General features: G+C 36.6%; 1 protein-coding gene across 1 annotated transcript in view; it reads right to left on the reverse strand.

Annotated features, from left to right (window-relative positions):
- The window catches only part of LOC114047345 (complement C5-like), a 120,548-nt gene extending 96,704 nt beyond the window's left edge, over positions 1-23,844 (reverse strand). Inside the window, exons 1-9 of the mRNA XM_027868146.1 lie at positions 23,738-23,844; positions 22,363-22,555; positions 20,961-21,123; positions 17,097-17,167; positions 14,614-14,705; positions 10,244-10,326; positions 9,437-9,527; positions 4,951-5,065; positions 3,997-4,123 (exon numbers count right to left, since the gene is read on the reverse strand). Coding sequence (XP_027723947.1) covers positions 3,997-4,123; positions 4,951-5,065; positions 9,437-9,527; positions 10,244-10,326; positions 14,614-14,705; positions 17,097-17,167; positions 20,961-21,123; positions 22,363-22,555; positions 23,738-23,841 — 1,039 coding nt within the window. The 5' untranslated portion in view covers positions 23,842-23,844. The remainder of the gene's footprint in view (positions 1-3,996; positions 4,124-4,950; positions 5,066-9,436; positions 9,528-10,243; positions 10,327-14,613; positions 14,706-17,096; positions 17,168-20,960; positions 21,124-22,362; positions 22,556-23,737) is intronic.
- Between the last annotated feature and the right edge of the window lie 765 nt (positions 23,845-24,609).

Genomic DNA, 24,609 nt, shown 5'->3' on the forward strand with positions numbered 1-24,609 from the left:
CCCTCAAGGAGTTCACAGTTTAATGGAAGAGACAACATGCAAACAATCGTGTACAAACAAGATATGTACAAGCTAAGATGGGGAAAATGTCAGAGAAGGGACTAAGATTAAGGGAAACTGGGAAAGGTTTCTCTTAGAAGATGAGACTTTAGCTGGGACTTAAATCCAGGGAAGCCAAGAGTCATAGAGGTAAATGTAAAGAGAGAGAGAGTTCTAGATATGGGAGGACATGCTGTCAGTGAAAATGTCCAGAGTAAGGAGATGGAATATCTATTGTTTGAGGGACAGCAAAGAGGCCAGAGTCACTGGATCACAGTTTATGGGCAGTGGGAGAAGGAGGAATATAAGGTATGGAGTGGATAAGTTATGAATGCCAAACAGAGGATTTTTTATTTCACACTGGAGGTGATAGGGAGCCACCGGAGTTTATTGAATAGGGGGGTGACATGGTCAGATCCAGCCTTCAGGAAAGTCACTTTGACAACTGAGTAAAGGATAGACTGAAGTGGGGAGATACTTGTGGCAGGCAAAACAACAAGTAGGCTATTTGCAATAGTTCAAGTATGACATGGTAAGTCAGGTGATTCAAATTCCTTTTCTCTAGGGTTAGAGAAAACATGATGAAAAAGTAATGCCTGAAAATGTAAATGTGAAAGTTAATGACATAGAGATCATTGAAGCAAGGAGGATAAATGAGCTCTCTGAATAATGGAATGAAAAGGGAAAGAATAGAAAGTCAAAGACTAAACCTTCGTGGATTTGGTTCAGAAAGGAAATAAATACAAATAGGATAGAGAGACTTTCAAGAAAAGGGTTGAACAATAGCATCAAATGAGTTGTATAACAAGAACTATTAACAAACATTAATTGAGCACCTTCTATACCTGAGGCTCTGTGATGGGGATGCAGAAGAATTATAAGATGTGATCTTTTCCTTCAAGGGAAGAGAATTAGGAATTGGGGCAAAAAGAGGTAAACACAGAAAGCTAATTCACCCAAGTAATACAAAGAAGATCAGATAAATGGCCATTGGATTTGACTGGGAAAAAATTAGCAAGTATTCCTAACAAGGGCAGCTTTAGTGGAGTAATGAGGACAGCTTTCCATAGCACCACTGCCCAGTACCTTGTCAGCTGAAGTCTTTGACTCATACTTTAACAAGAAAATTTAGGCCAGTTGCTGTAACCTCTCTTTTTTCTCTTTCTCATTTCATTACCACTTGAAAATATCCCCCATTATTTCCTCCTTAACTTCTGTCTCTGAGGAAAAAGTGACTCTTCTCCTGACTAAGGCCAAGCCCTCTATATGTATTCATCCCTCCCATTCTCTACAGCAGATTGTCTTTACTATCATCCTTACCTCCTCTATTATTCAATTTATCCCTATCTAGCGATTCCTTTCCCGTGGTATAAAAATATGCCCAAGTCGTCCCATTCTTTAAAAAAACAACTCATTAGGTCCCACCATTCCTGCTTATTATTGTCCTATATCTCTCCTCTATTTTTCAAGTAAACTCTCTAAAAAAGTCATCTGCACTTACTTGGTAGCTCCATTTCCTCTCCTCTCATTCTCTTCTAACCTCCTCTTGCAGTCTCATCACTCAACTGAAAATGCTGTGTTCAAAGTTACAAATTATCTCTTAATTGTCAAATGTAATGACTTCTTAATTTTTATCCTTATTAATTTCTCTTCAGCATTTGATGTTGGTGACTACTCTTTCCTCTTGAATACATTCTTCTCTCTGGATCCTTGTGACACTTTTCTCTCTTGATTCTCCAGCCTAACTATTTCTTTTCAGACTCCCTCATTGGTTCACTATCCATGTCATAACCACTAACTGTGGGTATATTCTAAGATTCTGTCCTGGGCCCTCTTGTTTTTTCTCTCTACAGTCTTAGACATGGAGACCTTAGCTCTCATGGATTCAATTATCTCTACACAGATGATCTCAAGATTCATATATCTAGCCCTAGTCTCTCTCTAGAATGTCAGTCCCATATTATCAACTAACAATTGGAAATTTCAAACTAGATGTTCTATAGGTCTCTCAAACTCAAAATGCCCAAATAGAATCCATTCCTTTCTCACAAAACCCATAATTCTACCACATTTCCCTGTTATTGCTGAGGTCAGCACTATCCTCCCAATCTTCGAAGTTCAAAATTTGTGTCATTCTCAACTCCTCACTCTCACTTATCCCACATATCCAATCAGTTGACCAAAACTTGTCATTTCTGTCCCCACATCTCTTGCATTCCTTCCACTCACACAACCACCACCCAATTCAGGCTTTCAGCACCTCTGTCCTTGACTACTTTAATATTCTCCTAATTGGTCTTGCTTCATGGTTCTTTCTGCCTTCCCTTATTCAAAAAACTCTAGCAGGTCCCTCGTATCTCTAAGACCAAATATAAATTCTTCTGTTTGATATTTAAAGTTCTTTACAACATCGGCCTTTCTTACTTTTTTTAGTCTTATTACCCATCGCTGCCTTCTACAAAATCTGAAGTCCAGCCATACTGAACCACTTGCTGTTCCTTCTATGTGACACTCCATCACCCATCTCCTTGACTTTGCACTTATCTCTCATGGTGGGGAATACGTCCCACCTCACCTCTTTCTCTTGGAATCTTTGGTTTTCTTCAAGACTGAACTCAAACTCTACTTTCTCCCTGAAGCCTTTCCCAATTCTCCCAACTACTAATGTCCTCTCTCCTACAATTCTCTCATATTTTTAAATTTTTTCTGTATATACATATGTATGTATGTATTGTTTCCCTCTATGTAATTAAAGCTCCATAATGGTCTGTTTCTCTTCTATGTTTATATCATGGTGTTGATCACAACACTTGGAATATAGTAGGTGATTAATAAATGCTTGTTTATTGATTGATTTAGAGAAGTTAAAATACATTTTAATGGAACTGGAAGAGATCTTATCATATAATGTGAAAACATGGACTATGAGAACAGGCATGCTAGAGCTAGAAGGGAACTTAGGATATAGAAGGTTAGAAAATAGAACCTGACACATTAGTGTAAGAGGGACCTTAGAATACATAGTGTTAAAAGATAGAATATTACAGCTGGAAGAGTCCTTTAAGAGCAAATCCAATTCTCTCATATTAAAGATGCAAAAATTCTATTTTTCAAAACCCAATTATAAACTATAGAGAAAGCATGTAACCAAACAGTCTACAAGCATGTAAGTGTTTCTTATATTCCAGGCACAGTGTACCATGTACATGCATTCCTTACTCTATTAAATCCAACCTTTGCTACAGTTGATTCTGGAGCACAGCTCTGCCACTAACCAGCTGGGTCATTTTGGAGAGGTCATGGAGTGGTGTCATGGGAAGAGCAATGGATTTGAGGTCAGATGACTTATATCAGAGTCTTGGCTCTACTGTTTACTATCTGAATGACTTTAGGCATATAACTTTCTCTTCTCTGAGCCTCAATATCTTTATCTGCCTAATTAGAGGATTAAACTAGAACATCTCTAAGGTCCCTTTCCAGCTTTCAATCCTGTCATTTTATGACTCCTGAATTTTGGAGAATAGAAGTGTAGCATCGGTTCAGATTGGATTTTTGTCTCTCTTTAATTCATATAAGTATATATACATATATAATTTATGTTAGTTTTATTTATAGATGCTATTCTTCTGTGCATCTGGGATCCCACCAGTAGGGGCACTCCCTTCACAGGAGCAGGTCATAACCAAAACTCTCTTGATCATTCTATAAAATTCTTGTTCATAAATCCTATAGAGAGCTTTCACCCAATACATGAGTTTTAATATTTCCTGGGTACAAGTGCAACACTTTTCTCTGCCCTTCTGTAAAATCTTGCTCTCAATACATATCAGACTTTTCTCCTTATCTGGAGATCTCCTTATTCTTGTCCTTGATGAGATGCTTTATGCACTCCTATGTGATATCCAAATATTTAACCACATTCACTCATTCTGGCTCAAAATAAGGTCAGACTCTTACCTGTTGACTCCAGAACTGTGACAGCCACATAGAGGTATTTGTTATTTAAGTCTTCCAAGCTTTGATATGATAATTCTTCAATTGCCTTTTTACTGTTAAATGTGACTTCTGCAATTCCATTTATTATCTGTTTTTCAAAAGGGAGCAAAAGGGTGGAATATTTGTGACATAGGAAATTATAGAGTTAAATAGAATCCATTTTGAGTAGCCCTTGCCACAATTAGCAGTCATATGGCAATACAGTCCATAAAGGTAAACATCAAGACTCAAAGGAACCCCCATTCTATGTGGTGAGTATACTTTGAAGTTTGACTTAATATTCAGCCTTGCCTCCATACTTGCTTCTTACCAGATACTATGCCTTGATGCAACCCATGTTAATCTACTTTGTTGACTTAGAAAGACCCCCAACTGGAATTGATGCCTCAAAACAGCTGCTTTCTATTTGAAATATGAATCCAAAATTCAATGACTACCAGTGTCACCAAGTGACAGCATACCAAAAGCCAGGGCATATTGCCTTTGAGGAAATAGAATGGTTCTGAGGGACCAACCAAGTAAATTTAAGAGACCTAATTATTAAGGCCCCTTCCTCTTCATCTTTTAACTTTGCACAGGTACTGGGGCACCACTCAGGCTGCCCATCTGTCTGTCATCCCTTACTTCTTGTGAGGCCCACTTCCCTTTTCCAATCAAAAATTTCCTGAAGACAAGTTTTAAATCACTTCGTGTTAACAAATCTTCAGTTGTCCATCAGTTGCCATGTTCTATAGCCAATTTATGAGCACCATAAGACTCTCCATTGTTCTATGGATCACTCATAACTTTGATTCTTTGGATGTTACAATGCTTCATATTTTGTGGTGCTATAGCATCCCCAGAGGCATATTGGTGCTAAAGTTAAAATAAACATACATTTTAATTTGTGAACATATCATTGTGACATCTTCTTACCTGTGTCTGCTGCATTGCTTTATGCATCATTTCTTTCCCATCTTCTTCTAAACTTTCTTTTATTCCAAAATAGACATAAACATCTCCCTCAGAGACCTTCTTATTATAAAAATAGCTGCCAAATGATAACATAATGAAGTCACTTAAAAGAGTTACTATAATGAGTTTCAGATAAAATAAAACAAAACTTAACTTTATATCATTTCAATCCTTACAATAGCACTGTGTCATAGGCAAGACAGAGATTATTTTCTCCATTTGACAGATAAGAAATCTCAGGCCAAGAGGTCATAGGATCATAGATTTAAAGCTAAAAGTGACCTTAAAAGCCCTCAGTTTTACAGATCAAGAAATGCAGCCTAAGAAAGGTTAAGTTATTTGCTCAGGGTCACACAGCTAGTAAGTATCTGAGGCAAGATTAGAATTTAGGTCTTTCTGAGCAGGATGGGGGCTGCCTCTTCATGACAGTAAGGAGAGCCTCACAATGTTCCCTGTACTCTCTTTGTGGAGGGGCCCTAGGACACACTCCCAGAGACCAGGCTTTGTGTACATTTGGGTACTTGTTTATGTCACTGCTTATGTATATATGGGTATGATGAAGGAGAAGCATGTGTGTTTGGGTAAATATACAGAAAGCTGGGGGGGAAAAAAGAATTTAGGTCTTTCTGATTCGAATCCCCATGTGAGTATATATGACCACTTCATAGGATTCATTATTTGCACTAATTGGGACCTAGCTATACTCTATCCACTGAACTACCTAAGCTGTTTTCCAAGGTGGCCCAAGGTTATACAAAAAGTATTCAGATCCAGTATTACAGAATCCTGGCTTGGTGAGTGAATGAAGATATTTTCTACCTTCCCAATGGGCCTTGGTTTCTGAAACCACTATTTGTTCACTGTTTGACTCTGGGCAAAGCTATCCATCTCTCTAAGCCTGGGTCTATAAAATGGGGAAAATAATATGTACTATATACTTAGCAAAGTATTTTATAAGTGAGATGCCTAAATGAGAGAATGTATACAAAGCAACATGTAAACCTTAAATCCTCTATGTAAATTTTAGCTAATATTGTTAAACTTTAAAGTGCTATATAAATGTGAATTCACAGGCTACATGGCAAAGGGAATGGACAACTAGCACTGAAGCCAGGAACACCTGGGTTTGAGATCTACCTCTGATATATTCTGGCTATGTGACCCTGGACTGTGTGACTTTTACCTCTTAGCAATTTTCTAAGATTATAAATTGCAGAGAAGGGTCAAATCTGCATTGGGAGAAAGAGTTTACTTACCTTAGAGCCAAGGTCCTCCATATCTGCCTAAACGGACTCCCATATCTCAGTGTATTACCTGGTGTTTGTTATGCCATCACTCATACACTCCAGTCATTTCAAGATAAGAGTCAATCAACTAACTAACTTTAAGATACTATGATCCTAGGTATGCAATTCTAGGTAAAAGACCACAGTCATATCTCTAGACCAATGACATCACAGGTCTAGTCCCTATCTTATAAATGTAAGTTATCATTATTATCATTATTATTATTATTATTATCATCTATGAAGTGGGGATCATGATCTCTGTTCTACCTGCTTCACCAGGCTACTGTGAGATAATATATTAATGACATTATTGGAGATCAATTGCCATTGTGTATAATGCAACGTCTTTAATAAACCTTTATTGATTTTTTGCTAAATCCAAGCCCACTTATAATTTATATTATTTGAGTGATATTAAGGAGTGCTTTAAGGTTTAAAAATATTTTTCTCTTGATGATCCTTCAAGGTACATATCAGTGGTATGTGCATGGTGTTGTATCATCAAAAAGCATTGTAAATGTAGCTCTTATTAGGATTAAAGGCAAACCTACTTTTTTTTTAGTTCTGATTAACAGGATCATTGAATCATAGATTTTAGAGCAGGAAGGGACCTTTGAGGCCATTCAGTCCAAACCCTTCATTGTACAGATGAGCAAACTGGGGCACAAAAAGAAGCTAAATGACTTGTCCAAGGACACATATTAAGGGTCTGGTGTGGCATTTGAAACTAAGAATTTAATGAGGACTTGAACTAGGGTAGTGGCTATGTGAGTAAAGAGAAGGGAAAATCTACAAGAGATGTTGTAGAGAAAGAAATGACAAGGTTAGGCAACTGATCGGATATGTGAGGTGAGTGAGAGGGATGAGTTGATGACATTAAGGTTTTGAACCTGGGAAACTGAGAAGGAGAAAGGGAGAGGTAGAACAGAGTAAATTATCTCACAAAAAAAAAAACCAACAACAGAAAAAAAGGCTCTTACAGTGGAGGGGAAACAGAGGAAAGTGAGAGGGAATGAGGGAATCTTACTCTCATAGGATTTGACTTAAGGAGGGAATAACATACACACTCAATTGGGTGTGGAAATCTGTCTTACCCTACAGGAAAATGGGGGGAGGGGACAAGGGAGTAGGGGGATGATAGAGAGGAGGGCAGATTGGGAAAGGGGGTAATCAGAAGCTAGTACTTCTGAGGAGGGTCAGGGTCAAAAGAAAGAATAGAATAAATGGGGGGGTGGGATAGGATTAAGGGAAATAGAGTTAGTTTTTCACAGCATGTCTACTATGGAAGTGTTTTGCATAACTGCACATATATAACCTATATTTAGTTGCTTGCCTCATCAATGAGGGTGGGTGGGGAGGGAGGAAGGGAGAAAATTTGGAACCCAAAGTTTTAAAATCACATGTTTAAAAAAAATGTTTTCACATGCAACTGGGAAATAAGAAATACAGGAAATGGGGTACAGAAATCCATCCTGCCCTACAGGAAAATTGAAGGGGAAGGGGATAAGGGGGGGAAGAGATAGAAGGGAAGGCAGACTAGGGGAAGGGGTATTCAGAATGCATGCCATCTTGGGGTGGGGGGAGGGGCAAGATGGGGTGAAAATTTGGAACTCAAAATCTTGTGGAAGTAAATGTTGAAAACAAAAAAATAAATAAAAATTACCATTAAAAATTTAAAAAAAAAAAAGAAAAAAAAACCTGGGAAACTGGAAAGATGGTGGTCCCACTGACAATAATAGGAAAATTCAAGAGAGAGGAGGATTTGGGAGGGAAAAGTAATGAATTCTTTTTGGACACATTGAGTTTGAGATACATATGGACATCCATTTGAAATGTTCAACAGGCAGCTGGTGAAACAAGATTTGCATTCAAAAGAGAGACTGAGCTAGATAAATAGAACTGGAAATTATCCACATAGTGATGATAGAAGAACCCATGGGAAATGATCAGATAACCAAGTGATACAGTATAACATGAAAAGATAAATGGGTTCAAGATAGAACCTTAGGGGACACCCAGAGTGAAGAGGTCTGACATGCATGCATCCTTAACACAAGAGACAGAGGAGTGCTCAAACATGAAGGAGGAGGACCAAGAGAGAACAGACACAAAATCCCAAGGAAGAAAATACATCCAGGAGAAGAACATCAACAGTGCCAAATACTGCAGAAAAGTAAAGAAGGGGGACAGCTAGGTGGTGCAGTGGATAGAGCACCGGCCCTGAAATCAGGCGGACCAGAGTTCAAATTAGGCCTCAGACCAAACACTTGACACTTACTAGCTGTGTGACCCTGGCCAAGTCACTTAACCCCAATTGCCAAAAAAAAAAAAAGAAAGAAAGAAAAGTCAAGAAGGTAAGGAACTTCTTTTTAGTGTATAAGGACTTATAAGTCTTTATGATGTAAGGACTTGTCGTAAGACTTGTCAATGAAGAGATTATTGGTAGCTTTGGAGTGAGCAATATCAGTTGAATGATGAGGTTGGAAGCCAAATTACAAAGGGTTTAGGAAAGAATGAGAGGAGAGGAAGCGATAGCAATAATGTAGATTTTTTTTTCAAGGATTTTAGCTGAGAAAGGGAAGAGAGATATAGAATGATTGCTAATTGGCATGGCAGAAATTAGCGATGATTTTTCTTTAAGGATGGGGAAACATGGGTTTGTTTGTAGGCAGAAGGGAAGGAGCCAGTAGATAGGGAGAGATAGAGTGAGGATGATAGGCAAACTGCTGAAAAGAAGAGGGGATAGGATCAAGGGTGCATGTAGTGGAGGTGACCTTGGTAAGTAGAAGGATTGTCTCTTCATTAAAGATACAGTAAAGGAGGATATAATGGGAGACATGACAGAAGGAAGAGGAGGAGAAGAGAAGAGGGAGCTCTCCATGAATGATCTCAATATTTTAGGTGAACTCTAAAGCAAATATACTTTCTATAGACAGAATAAATAATTTCTCTTACACATTGCATTAAGTTTTCAAATGTATGTAGATACAGTGACCAATAAAATCCAAAGTCATCTAAAAGTATTACTGAATTCTTGAGCCTTTTGCTATCGTATATTTTCTTGGTCAATGTGTACTAATAGCTGCTATCATTTTTTTACACCAAAAAGAAGTCCTTATACTAAAAAAATTGGTAAATTTGAAAATGTGTTCACTTACCTAGCTTTTATAGTAATACTGAAGTCTCCAAATTCCTTGTAGCTAATGAAGTTATTTTCTGGTTCTATTGATATAGAAAAGCGTGGCATCACTGCAAATAAAAAATGAAGAAAGAATATAATTAGTGAAATATTAAAAGAATAAAGCTTTTTGGTACAGCTAAATTGACTATTAAAATAGGAAAAGATTACTTCTTAATAGTCCTCCCTTCTGACTGAGTGATTGTGATCCATTAATTCCCATAACAACATTTAGAGTTAAAGCAAGAAAATGTGAGTTTGATCTTATGGCTCTACCACTTAACGGCTTTGTGACCTAGGGTGAATTTATCACCACTTCACTAAGTCTCACTGTTCTCATCTGCAAAATGGGATTCTATTTCACAAGCAGGGTTTGAAAAAATTATATTGCAAAACTTTAAAGTCTTACATATATGTGGACTCTGATTATTGCCATTAGCATTATTATAAAGTTGGAAACATAAAACACACATGTAAAAAATAATAATACAAAGCATTATATGATTTTTAGATGAGGAAACTAAGACCTGAAGAGTTAAAATGGCTTCCCCAAGATTACAGAGTTGATGCCAAAGCCAGAACTATAACCGAAGTATCCTGATTCCTATTTAATAGTATGCTATAGAGTACCTTAGATATATGATTTATCATTATGATAATTATTCCTAGAATAAGACTCGGCTTCTTATTTTGAAAGTAGTTTACCATTCTGCAATTTATGGAAGACAAAGCATCTTTTAAAAAACCCTTAAAACAATAAAAAATCTCAGCAATTGCTGGAAATTACCATATTCCTTAATCTCAAAATGTGTAAGGCTTGATGTTGTGAAATCTTCTTTATATTTGGCTTTAATTGTCCACACTCCATATCTAGGAAACAAAATAGTCAAAATTACTTACAGTTGTCATCAATTACTAATACTTCTCACTTTCACCTAGAAAATGCTAAACACAACTTTATTTTTAGAAGGAAAAAACTTATATAAAATCAACATGACCATTCTTTTCACAGGTATATTTTGTTTCTCCCACTTAGTTACAATAATACTGAGCTTGATAATGGGTTTATATGAAATTAAACTAACCTAATTGAAGTTTATATTTTCTTTTTTATTCAATTCAACTTAGAAAGCACAGTGCTTGCAAGGCACTGAGCTTATGTCACTAATAATGACTTCTTTCCATTTGCTATAGTTTATCATAACAAATAGCTGCCTATAGAGAATTTACATCATTCTATTAGACAAGCTCCTCTAACGGCAGAAAATGCATCTTACACACTCTCAAATTCCCTTTCTTAACAAGCACAGGCTTCATTCAACATATAGTCAGAGTTCACCTATTCAATGCCTGTTTCTCAGGCTAATATAGTCAGTAGCCATGGCTTTCTGGATTGGCCTAGGAAACAAGCAAAATATTCATTTTTCAGGATAAATTAAGAAAAAGCTGCAGATACATAAGTTCGATTTCCAATAGTGCCAATTCCTAGCAAAGTCTTCTCAAACGTTTATTGAATTGAGTAAGATGTTTTTAATGAGCCAATCCTGAAGTCTAATTTCAACAATAAATTATAAACTTTAGAAAATAAATAATGCTGCTGCCCAAAGCATTTGGTACATAACACTGCTTGCCAAATGATGAAATTCTGGAGTTGTGAGAAACTGATCATCTAAACCTGATACGTAGTTATTGTTGGAAATATCCTTTACTGTTTAAATAGTGTTCTTTATTTTCTGAGAGCTGCACAATTATCAAATTATTCAATCATTTTTTGTTCCACAGCTTTCTTCATCCCCCTCCCTCCAATTTCCAAGGCTTGGGGGAGCGGGGAGTCTCAGAATACTCTGTGAAACTCCAGCACCCTCTGTTGGACTGAGGCAAAAAAGCAACACCCTTTCCTATTGCCACCCCTTCAACCCTCACCAAACCACAAGTCATTCTAAACTTGGCTAGTACCATCAGAGTATTAGAGCAGGAAGGGATGTTAGAGCACAGAACACAGATTAGTAAGGCTGGAAGATAATCACAGAATGTTAGCACTTAGAATATTAGAACTAGAAAATTCTTTAAATATAAAATATTAGAGCATAGAACCTCAAATTCTAAAGGTAAAAAAGGAGCTTAAAACATTGAGTATAGAATATAGACTTTAGAATTTCAGGAGTCCTTTGGCATAGATCAGCCATAATGCTAGGGTGAAGACATTTCTCTAGTGCTCCAAGAAGGCCCTCCCTTTTGCAAACCAATTTCTCTATGTGTGTTGTAAGCCTCTGCCACTTAAATGACTTCACCCTTGAGTTTTACCAGTATCTCTTATAAAATGGGAAAAATAATATTTGTGTAAGTACAACCCTAGGTGTTGGCACAGGACATACCCAATATGCCCAAGCACACTTTAATGTCTCATTTTCATGTCTCATTTTTAAGTAGTCTATCTAATTATTAAAATTAATTTTAGTGTCTTTATATTTGATGAATAAAATGTCCTTTGTGATTTTATATTTAATAAAGGTTTCATTTTTTTAAGTTAAAAAGAAAATGCCCTGGGTGTATATACTAATGAAATTAACTAATGCCCAGGCTCATAGGATTATAAAGATAAAATAAGAAAATGGATTTTCTAACCCTAATTATGTAAATGTCAAAAGACTACATACTTACATACATATTGGATACATAAGAAGCAGAATAGCCTAGTAGTTACAGAATCAGCCTTGGAGCCAGGAAGTCTTAGGCTCAAATCCCACCTCTGACACATACTGGTTGTCTGACTGGGCAAGTCACTTAAACTCTGTGCATTAGGCAGCTCTCTAAAACTATAAATTGTAGATACAATCCTGACTTGTATTAGTAGAGGGAATTTTCCTAATCTTTATATCGATGTGCACACGTAGATAATACATTAAATATGTAGGTATATCTAGTATATATATGTATATATTATATATATAATATGTATACAAAGAATCTCTGACTTCCTTCTAGTGGAGCACTCCCCCTCTGCCTTAGAGCATAATCCATCTTTGAATGGGTTGGGAACCTGTGGCCTCAAGGCCACATGTGGCCCTCTAGGTCCTTAAGTGTGGCCATTGAATTCAGTCAAAGGGCTGCACTTGAGGACCTAGAGGGCCACATGTGGCCTTGAGGCCGCAGGTTCCCTACCCCTGATCTATGATTTAGTAGATAACTTTTAGGGAGCTGCCTGAGCCATAGACAGGTTGTTAACTGTGTTACTTGTTCAGTTAATAACATAGTTTGCTGTGTCACTAATAACTAAGTGCTCTCTCTCTGTCTCTCTGTCTCTATCTCTGTCTCTGTCTGTCTCTGTCTCTGTCTTTCTCTCTTTTCTCTCTCTTCTCTGTATCTCCCTTCCTGTCTCTTCTCCTCTCATTCCTCTCCCTCGCTCCCAAACCCTCTTCTCTGTATGTGTGACCTCTAACAGTGCTTTGGAAGGAACAGAGAACATGCCTTATAGACTAATCATGGCATATTAGGTGTCTGCTCCAACACTGGAACAATCCTATGGCTCTGATAAAAATATTCTGAAGCACCTTTTTAAAAAATCCTTTTCCAGACACACTTCTTTGGGCTCAGATGCACCCCTGAGCAAGGAGGAGTTGGAAAGGCAAGCTGTAATTCCTGCCAGGAAACTGACTTTTATTAGTCATGGCTTTCAAAAACGAAAACAAAAAACATCAACTTGCTAGGGCCTGCCTAAGGTAGTCTTCTTACATGTGTTTGTACCACGCTAATACCTTTTTGTCCCCTCTAGGTGGCTCCACATGACTGGTTTTCTATAATGTTGGTGGGACGCACTAGAATCACATGTTAGGGATGGAAAGAATGTGAAGAAATCAGTGAGCCCAACCCCTTCATTTTACATGTGAAGAAACTGAGCCCCAGAAAAGTGAAGTGATTTGCCTAAGACCCCACAGCAAAAAAGGGTCAAAGTGAGACCTGAACCCAGATCTTCCGATACCTGGGGCAGCTAGGTGGATAGAGCTCCAGGTCTGGAGTCAGAAAGAATTAAATTTTGAGTTCAAATCAAGGCTTTCCTCATTTGTAAAATGGGCTCGAGAAGGAAATGGCAAACCACTGCAATACCTTTGCCAAGAAAACCCCAAATGGGTTCATGAAGAGTTGGATACAACTGAAAACAACTTCCCAACAACAACAATAACAACTTCTGAGGCCAAGCCACATGAGAACATTGTCATTTAGTTTTAACTAAAGCATAATTATGTAAAATATCTACAACTTAAGAGCCTAGGGCACTATGAGGTTAAATGACTTACTCTAGGTCATACAACCAGTATGTATCAGAGTTGAAATTTGAACTCGGGTTTCCTTGCCTCAGAGGGATACTTTATCATTTCCCCCACACTGACTCATCAATGAAATCATAGATCCGAACAAACAAAACACCTTGAAATACTTACTGCTTATATAGGGGAATACAGAGAAAGGTATAAGCATTTATTAAGGGCTTACTCTGGGCCAGGAACCGTAGTAAGTACCGTACAATTATTATCACATGTGTTCCTTACAACAGTCCTGGGAGGTAGGTGCTATTATTATCCCCATTTTTATGATAGCAAATGTCTTCAGATGAGGAAACTGAAGCAAACAGAGGTTAAGTGACTTGCCCAAAGTCACATATCTACTAAATGTCTGAGGCCAGATTTAAGTCTCCTTCCAGGCCCAGTGCTCTATCCACTGAGCCACCTAGCTGCCTCTAGCAGCTATACACATGTAAATATATACATATACATGTATATATTTATATATACACATGTATTGTAAATATATACACATATATTTATGTATATACATATGTGATGATCATGTATTTTAATAAAAAGCAAAAATAGCTTGTATTTATATAGTTCTTTAGAGTCTACAAAGTATTTTCACATCTATTATCTTATTTGACAATCATAATGGCCCAGAGAAACAAGCAGGTTAGGTATTGTTATTCCCATTTTACAGATGAGGCTCCTGAAGCTCAGAGAAGTTATAAGATTTGCACAAGTCCTCACATGGGTAGTAAGTGATAGAATATGTGCCTCAGTTTTTCTCACTTGTAAGTCTAATACTCTTTCTAGTATACCACACATTGTAAAAGAAGCTGCTTTATTTAGAAAGATTTTAAAATACTTCGGATTTGATGGAATCTTGAAATCAGGAAAAGAAACGATGCCAACATAGTCATTTTCATGTAGGATTTCAACTTCTACTCCTTCTGGATCCTTTGGGTTGAAAAAAAAAGTTTTATTGCAACCTCAAAAGATAAAAACTTTTATTTAGTTACAAATTTGCATTATTTGTATATTAATTAGAACTCTATATTTCCTTTTTTTAATTTTAATCATCAAATTAAAAAATACATCTCTTCCAGCAAATTTCTGCCTCTTTTATCTCTATTCTCTCTCTTATCATCAGTCTGTCCCTATATATTGGCTCCTTCCCTGATACCTACAAACTTGCCCATGTATCCCCCATCCTTATCAAACCCTTACTTGTTCTGACCTTCCTTCCAGCTATCATCTTATATCCGTCCTCCTTTTTGTGGCAAAACTACTTGAGAAGTTTGTCTACAATCTGTGCCCCCAGCTCTCTTCCTCACTTTTCTTCCTAACTCTCTGCAATCTGGCTACTATCCTCACCATTCAATTGAAACTCCTCTCTCCAAATTTACCAATGATCTAGGTGCCAAATCTAATGGTTTCTAATCAGAAGTTCTCAGACTTCTTTGTCTCATACCTCTTTTATGTTCTTAAAAAATATTGAGGACCTCAAAGAGCCTTTATTTACTGTACTAGAAATTAAAACTGCTATTTTAAAAATATTTATTACTTCATTTAAAACAATAATAAATCTATTACATATTGATATAAATAACATTTTATGAAAATAACTTTATCTTTTCCCAAAAGATAGTTTAGAGAGAACTGATTTTTTTTACATATTTCTTGCAAGTTTCTTTAATGTGTGGCTTAATAAAAGACAGTTGAGTTTCATATCTGCTTCTGTATTTCATTGGCTGCCATATATTGATTTGGTTGAAATATATGAAGAAAATTCAGCCTCATACAGATATATAGTTGGAAAAAGGAAGAGTTTTTTATTTGGCTAATCATGTCTTAGTATTACTATGAAAATAGTTTTGACCTTGCAGACCCCTTGCAAAAGTCTCAAGGATACCCAGAGGTCCAAGGACCACACTTTGAGAATTACTGATCTAAATCCTCATCTTGATTAAATGCATTTAGCACTTAGGATCACTCACTCTTCCTGGATACTTTTCCTCTCAAGGTTTTAGTGACTGCCTTCTCTTGGTTCTACCTGTTTGATCACTCACTCTTTCCCAGTCTCCTTTGTTAGATCTTTCTACATCCAGGTCACACCACCTAATTGTGCGGGTTCCTCGAACCACTGTCCTAGAATCTCTTCCCTTCTCCTTCTGGAACCTCTCTCCCTTGACGATCTCATTAGCTCCAATAGATTCAATTACCTTGCAGACTGATGATTTGCATATCTAGCCCAAATCTTTCTCCTTAGGTCCACTGCTGCATTCTCAACCGCCTTCTAGAAATCTCAAACTGGATGTCTTGTAGACATCTCAATCTCAATATGTCCAAAACAGAAATCATTATTTTTCCCTCTAAATTCTCCCCTCTTCTAAAAATTCCCCTGTTGATACTGAGGGCATCACAATTCTCCCAATCATTCAGGCTCACACCATTGGTATCATCCTTGACTCCTCTCTCACACTGCTAATTTGTTGCCAAATCTTATCATCTCTACCTTTATGATATCTCTCAGATGTGACCCTTCTTCTTCCATACACCCCTTTCATCATCTCACACTCGGACTATTATAATTACCTTCTGGTTGGTTTCCTTGACTCACCTCTCTCCCTATTCCAACCCATCCTCCACTAAGCTACAACAATGATTTTCCTAAAGCATAAGTCTATCCATGTCAGTCTCCTAATCAATAAGCTCCATTGGTTCTCTGTTACCTCCAAGATCAAATTAAAAATGCTATGTTTGATATTTAATGGCCTTTCCTACCTTGCCAGGCATCTTATACTAATTCTCCTCAACTCCAGGATCCAGCTACAATGGTTTCTGTTCCTTACACTTAATACTCCGTCTTTCAACTCTATGCCTTTTTTTTACTGGTTGTCCCTCTGTTCTCTTTATGCACTTCTACCTTTAGGCTTCCCTGGCCTACTTTAACACTCACCTCAAATCTCACCTTCTGCAAGAGGCCTTTCCCTGTTCTCCTCACTGCTAGTCCCTTCGCTCTGTGGTTACCTTCCATTTACACTGAATACATCTTGTATGTCCATAATTATTTGCAGGGACCATTTGTGCCTTACTTTGTATATCCAGAACTTAGCCAAGTGCCTGGCCTCCAGTAAGTGCTCAGTAAAGATTTGTTGACTATGAGTCTTTTTACTCAAGTAGCTTATAAGCTCAGTGCATTGTACATCTGTGCATAATTGATGTTTTAATGAAAGGTTTTTGAAAATTGAATGGCTTTTGATAAAGTTTAGTTATATAGAGGGCATTTCCCTATTCTTCTTTCTGAAAAAGTCATTGCTAAATAATTTAAATGAGTAACATACTCACTATAAAAGTTAAGGTGGTTTTTCTCCGAGCTGGCTTCAATTCTTCATTCAAGGAATAAACTCTTATCTTTACTGAAAGAATAATTTGCACATTACAAAGTATGTTGAATTCTATTTAACCTAACAAACAAAAACAAAACCCTAGGATTATTTGATTTCTAAAACTTTCAGTCTCAAAAAGCAAGTTGATCCTGCAAAAAATAAAATCCAATATAAAAAAACATAACAGATAAATTAGGCATGACAGTCTGATCATTCATATTGAAAAAAAAGCTTCTCTTGAAGGGTAAGGAAATATTTAATCAGAGTATGCAAGTAGAAGTCTATACAAGTAAAAAGAAGGGTGTGGCCCCCTACTTGAACCTCATTCCCATCTAAGTTGATAAAAGGAGTGAAGAGTACACACACATAGCTGGGTAAAGAAATACATTTCACTCAACAAAGAAATAGAAGGGAAAAGGGAAGAAGGATCCTAGAATAAGCAATCTCATTATAAATAATAATTAAAATCTTACCAAGTTTTACACTATTTTGTATATTTCATGTTCTGGGAATTCTGTAGAGAACAACTTTACACATAGGAGTGACCCATAGAACGAATTCCACACATAGTATCAGGTAGTCTGGGGATAGAGGGGACTTTGGGGGTTTCCTGAAACCTGCATTATATAGGCATCTGAATATTTTAACTACATATTCCTAATTAAAAGCAATGGAAAGATCAATTCTCAAAAAAAAGAAAGAAAAGAAAAAGCTCTTTTCTAAAAGTTTTTTTAAATTTCTTTAAATGTATTATTTATTTCATTTAAAATATAATAGATAAAAATCTGATTTGAGCACAAATTTTGAGGACTATACTAAGCAAAATATTGCAAAAGCTTTTGCAATAAACATAAACATGGATGTTTTGTTTAGAAAACAAGAAAATGTTTCCTTGAAAATCTCCCTTTGAGGGGCAGCTTGGTGGTACAGTGGATAGAGCACCGGCCCTGAGGTCAGGAGGACCTGAGTTCAAATCTGGCATCAGCCCAAGCATGTGACACTTACTAGCTGTGTGACTCTGGGCAAGTCACTTAACTCCAATTGCCTGAAAAAAGCACAAAAACAAAAAACAAAAAGAAAATCTCCCTTTGAATGACTGAACAAGTTGTAGTATATGAATATAATGGAATACAATTGTGCTATAAGGAATGATGAGCAGGAGGACGTCAGAAAAACCTGAAAGGACTTATATGAACTAATGCTGATCAAAGTGAGCAGAACCAGGCAAACATTGTACACAATAACAGCCACATTGTGTCATGACTGACTTTGATAGACTTAGCTCTTCTTAGCAACACAAGGATCTAAGACAACTCCAAAAGACTCATGAGGGAAAATGCTATCCACATCCAGAGAAAGAACTGTGGAGTCTGAATGAAGATAGAAGCATACCATTTGCTCTCTCTTTTTTTGTTTCTTCTTTCTCGTTGTTCCTCCCATTCATTCTAACTCTTCTTTACAACATGACTAATGTGAAAATATGTTTAATAAGAATGTATATGTAGAGCCTATATCAGATTGCACACCATCTTGGGGAGGGAAGAGGGGAGGGAGGCAGAGAAAATTTAAAACTCAAAAGCTTATGGAAGTGAATGTTGAAAACTAAAAATAAATTAATTAATTTAAAAAATAAAAAAAGAAAATCTCCCCTCTATTTTTCTTCATATAAGCAAAGAAAAGAAATTTGAAATAAATATTCTCACATAATTATTTAAGTCAAGAATTCTTAACTTTTGTATGTCATGGACCCTTTTGGTAATCTGGTGAAGCCAGATAATAATAATCATGTTTTTAGCTTCATGAAATAAAATAAAATAAAATACGTAGGATGACAAAGGAAACCAATAATATTGAAATCCAGTTTTCAAAATATGTTTTTTAAAGTCCATAAGTGCTAGGTGAAGAGCCTCCAGTTTAGAGAAATGTATCCCTTTAGAAAAATCCTCTCCATATGCCTCAATGCTTTCTCCCTGTATCCCCAATCTCCATTCAGAGAATTCTAGAATTTCAGATCAAGAAGATACATACCTATATATATCCTATACCAAAGAAAACTAGAATTTCAAAATAAGATTCCTAGATTCACAGAATCTAGAATCTGAGAGTTGGAAGGGACCCTTTCTAGCAATCATCCAGTATGCAACAGAGATACCCTATGTAACATTCCAATAAATGGATCATCCAGTCTTTGCCTGAAAACCTCTGGTTAAGGGGAAATCTAATGCTTCTTTAGATACCCACCTCCAGCTTGGAATATCTCTACTTCATTGGAAGTATTTCCTTTCATTGAGTCTAAGTCTGGCTTTCTGCAATTTCCACCCATTGTTCCTAGTTCTGCCCCCTGGGATCAAGCAAAAAAGGTCATCTCTTTTCCACATGATAGCTCTTAACCGGAAGACAACTACTATAAGTACCACCTCATCCCTCAAATCTCCTATAGAAAGGTCTCAGAGCTCCTCATCAGCTTGGTTGGCCTTCTCTACACAGAGAATGAAGAATGTCAGCACTGGAAAGAACCTTAGATTCATCTAACTTCATCCCCTGATTTTACCAAAAAGCAAACAGAAGCTCCAAAAATGAAATGACTTGCCCAAGGTCACACAGCTAGTTAGTGACAGAACTGGTACCAGCTTCTCCAGAGTCTTTGTCCAGTCCATTTTCTACTCTACCTTGCTGCCTTACTTTCTGAAAGTTATGCTTATTGTCACATTGCCAGGCATTATGACAGTTCAGGTTCAATTCAATTAAATATTTAACTCCAAAATGAAATAACTTAGCTCTGAAAATAAATGATGTTAAGAGTTGGTAACTATACTGCATCATACTCTAATTATAATTAAGCGTTATATGTGTTTAATTAAAACAATGCTTAACAATGATAAGACAATTTTCAATATCTTTCATCAATCTCTTAATTGCAAATTATAGATGAAGACAAATACCCTGATTCTGTTATTTTTCATTTAGGACATAGGGACAGAGATAAGACCTGGGATTTCTTTGGTATAGGGAACTTCTAGGTGAGGAAGCCTCTTCTACAAATGCAGATAGGTAGCCTCTCTGTAACTTAGTTTTAGCTGCTTAGAGCATGGAAAAGTGAATGAACTTGGCCAACATCATGCAACCAGTATTGTCAGAAGCAGAACTTGAACTCAGGTCTTCCTGGCTCAAAAACCAGCCACTACTTATGAGCTATAGGTTCATTTTGTGTCTACAAGTAAAACTTGTATCTGCCCTGATCAAACTATACCTGAAGCACTGTGTTCAGTACTGGGTGTCAGATTTCAGGAAGTACATTGAAAAATGGAAACCTATCCAAAGGAATGTGACCTTTATGGAGAGGAGACTGAAGATGATGTCTTTCTAGCCTGTGGTTGTTTAGTCAAGAGAGGATACTGGAGGGAGGGGAGGTGGACAGAACTGTTCTGCTTGGTCCTAGAAGGCAAAACTAAGGGCACAATGGAAGTATCAAAGGAACCAGGTTTTAGGTAGATTTTAGGAAAAACTGTTAACAATATGAGCCATCTAAAAGTCAGATGGGTTGCCTCATGAAGGAATAAATTCATCACTTGAAGTCATCAAGTGGAGGTTAGATAATCACCTGTATGGTGTATAGGAAAGGATGTTCTTTTTCAGGTTTAGCTCAGATCTGCATCCCTTGAGATCCCTTTCCTGACTCTTAGAGTCTCTGAAAGTTACCAAGAATGGAAACAGTGACCTCATCAGTCTATTTACATCAAAACTAAAGGAACTATGAGTAATGAACAGTGTTCAAGGACCATGTGATTGTTTTCCAGGCAGAAAAGACTAGTTGGCATTTTACCTGACTGATCAGGAGTATAAACAGGCTTGTCCGTCTGAATGAAGAGAAATCCATTCTCATAGTTTAAGGGTATTTTTTTCTCTCTTGTAAAGTGGGGAGATACCACTTCTAAATATACATGCGAAACTGGATTTCCTTTTTTAGACAAATCCCTTGGTTGAATCTGAAACACAAGTGTTGAGAAAGAATGTAAAATTATCTCAGAGTGGTTAAAGACTCTTCAAATACCTTTTTGTGTGTGTTGTTTCAAATATTGCTGGAAAAGTGCAGTGCTAGAAGAAAAATAGGAAAATAGTCATTGGAAACCAGTACTGACTTAGCCAACTCCTGTCTATGAAACTTTGAGAAGGTTACTACTGTAGCTTCAGTTTACTTCCTATAAAATATAATCATCATCATAATCATCATCAACCACCTGCCTCAAAAATAATTGTGAGGACTGATGCATGAAAAGCTACTTCTAACTGTGATATATACATGTAGATTCTTACTCTTCTCAAAGTAAACAAGGTACAGGTAAATTCTCCCCATAATTATTGTGTTACCTTGAAATGGTTACACTTATTGAGATAATAAAAGTAAAATGATTTCTATACTTTAAAGTGCTACATAAATGTTAGTTATTAGTATTCAGTTTTGAAGTCCAGTGCCTGACATCTTCATACTTCATGGATATTTTCAGTTTCTCAATTATGTTCTAAAATCTATTTAGGTTTTTATATCTATATTAAATGCAATTCTGTCATTTTGAATGTCTATTTTAGACGTGATAGAATGAGTTATGTTACATGGCATGTTATTTAAATTATATAGTGACCTCACATGGAAATACAAATTTTCTCTCTATGTTTGGAAATGTCTATATTCAAACCATGTCAGGATTTGATTAAAATAACAACTCATATTTTTATAGAGGCAGTTAGGTAGACAGAGCACTAGACCTGGAGTTTAGAAGATCTAAGTTCAAATCCAGCCTCAAATACCTATTAGTTGTATGACCCTGGGCAAGTCACTTAATCTCTGTCTGCCTCAGTTTAAAATAGGATAATAATAATACCTACCTTCCAAGGTTGTTGTGAGGATAAAATGAGATATTTGAAAAGCACTTCACAAATTTTAAAATGCTATATGCTAGCTATTGTTGTTCTTATACCATTTTATAGTTTACAAAGCAGTTTTCTCATAACAATCCTGCAAGGTAAGTAAGGTAAGTATTATTATCTCCATTTTATAGATAATAAAACTTAAACTTGGAGAGTGTAAATGATTTGCCCACAGAGGTGATGGATATGGGGCTCAAACCAAGTTCTTTTGTCTCCCAGACGAGGATTCCTCATACTATGTCAAACTGCCTTTCACTCTATATTTGTAAAAGTAGACAAAGTGTTCTTTGAAGACATACAATTAAAGATGCAGAGTTCTGGAACTTATTTTCTGGGGATACATTCACTTTGGCAGAGGAGTAAGTAAATTTTTTATCTGGAAAGCTTTTAATGGAGATGGTAGCATCAAATGCTTCTGTGTATCCATAAGCTTGAATGACAACATCTTCAGATGCTCCAACATGGAATACTTTTGCTGCTGAAATGATGTATCTGTTAGAACAATAGAACAGATGGGTCAATTTCTGTATAGTCCAAGCTTTCTGATTATTATTATTATTTTTTTACTATTGGAAACATTTAAAATCAATATATTCTCTCAACTCATTGCAGATTGAAGCATACTTTTTAAACTTTTTTCTTGTTTTTGTATTGTGTATTTTCTTTTGCAACATGGCTAATAGGGAATATGTTTTGCATGACTCCACATCATAACCTTGAAAAAGACAGATACAGAACTTTCCAGCTCTGGTTTTTAAGATAACTTCACTTTCAATGTACTGATCAGTTGTGCTGATTTTTTCCCTCTTATTTTTCTTTTTTCTTTTCTTTAAAAATACTGCTTGTTAAATGAGAAAGTTCTCTAGAAAGGAATGGGGAAGATCTATTGGGAAACCATAATAATGTAAAAAACAAAAAAGAATTAATAAAAACATTTAAAAATAAATAAAATAATTTGGGATTTTTCAAACTACCTCAAGTAGGAAGGAGGTAGTCCTAATTACCATTAAAAGACATTATGGGGCAGCTAGGTAGTGCAGTGGATAGAGCATTGGCCCTGGATTCAGGAGGACCTGAGTTCAACTCTGGCCTCAGACACATAATACTCACTAGCTGTATGACTCTGGGCAAGTCACTTAACCCCAATTGCCCCACCAAAAAAAAAAAAGACATAAAATTGTTTAAAATATTCTGAAAAGCAAAGTAAATTTTAATTTACTGTTATGTGGAATGGTATCTGGAATATAGCAGTTGAACTCAAATTCATGTTTCAGGTTGTCCTCCCTCCCACCTATCCCTTTTCATGCAAGGAAAGCTGATACTTTTTAAAAATGACAACCCACCATATCTGAGGTTCATAGCCAAAATATCAGCCCATAAATCCCATCTCTTCTCTCTAAGCTCACCTCTCATTACCACCAAGACAAAGCTTCTGCTTCTATGAATATATCTGTTAGTTTTGCTTGTTGGCTCAAATCAGAATCATAGAAATCTAAAACTTGAAGGGTAATAGTCATCTCAGATGCCCTTCTTGTACAGATTAGGAAACTAAAGTGAAACTGATAAAGCAGCCCATCTTTGGTCACAATTGAGAGTTAGTAGCAAAGTTGGGCCTGGACCCTAGGTTTCACCATCAAGTAGCATTATAAACCAACATGAATTATTTTCACTTACGTCTGCTCCTGTTCCCAGCTTCTTCCAACGCAGATTAAAATACAGACTATCCTTAAAATGTCCATCTTGGTAATTAGCAGTAAACCATTGGTGCTGCTTTCCATGAAGTGCCCCAACCTTGATTTGATTCAATTTAGCTGCTAGTGTTTGAGATCTCAATTCCTGGGTTAATCATTAATGTGAGATAGAGAACCCTCCAAGAGGGTTCTTAAACCTCTACATGAACTGATTTGATGTCCAAAGGTAACATTAGGAGGGCTGATGGAATTTCCAATTTGGGAAACTTTATTTGTTTGGAAGAGGAACCCTAGGGAAAGTGGATCAAAACTAGACCTAGGCCTTACTCCCATGAAGGCTCCTTTGTTTTGGATTAATCTGTGAGGTTAATGAGTCAGGCCTTGGTATTTTGAGAAGTGGACTTTAGTTCGGGGAGTGGGAAGAGGAAAGATAGGACGTGTTGTACCTTTGTTGTCCCTCATAGGTACAGTGTTCCATCTGTGGGGTTGAAACCAGGTGGGGCAGCAGATGCAAAGAGGAGTAAGCTAAGTACAGTTTCTATATAAAGGAAGATTTTGGGAGGAGTGTAAAACTCTGCTCTCTCATCCTCCATTCAAAGAGGAGAGGAAGCTGAGGGAGATGGTGTCCATGAAGCATTGAGATAAACAGCATGCTGGTGAGTTTAAAAGTGATGAGCCTATCCTGGGAGGGGTATCTTGTTCTGTGGAGTTGAAACCAGGCAAGGCAGCAGATGCAAAGTGGATTAATAATAACTGAAGTAATGATATGTGTGTGTATGTGTAGGTGTGTGTATATATTATATATATATATATAAAATATGTGTTTGTGCACACATATATATGTGTATTTAGGTT

The sequence above is a fragment of the Vombatus ursinus genome, unplaced genomic scaffold, assembly GCF_900497805.2.
Source record: "Vombatus ursinus unplaced genomic scaffold, bare-nosed wombat genome assembly UNPS02014786.1, whole genome shotgun sequence".
NCBI lineage: Eukaryota > Metazoa > Chordata > Mammalia > Diprotodontia > Vombatidae > Vombatus > Vombatus ursinus.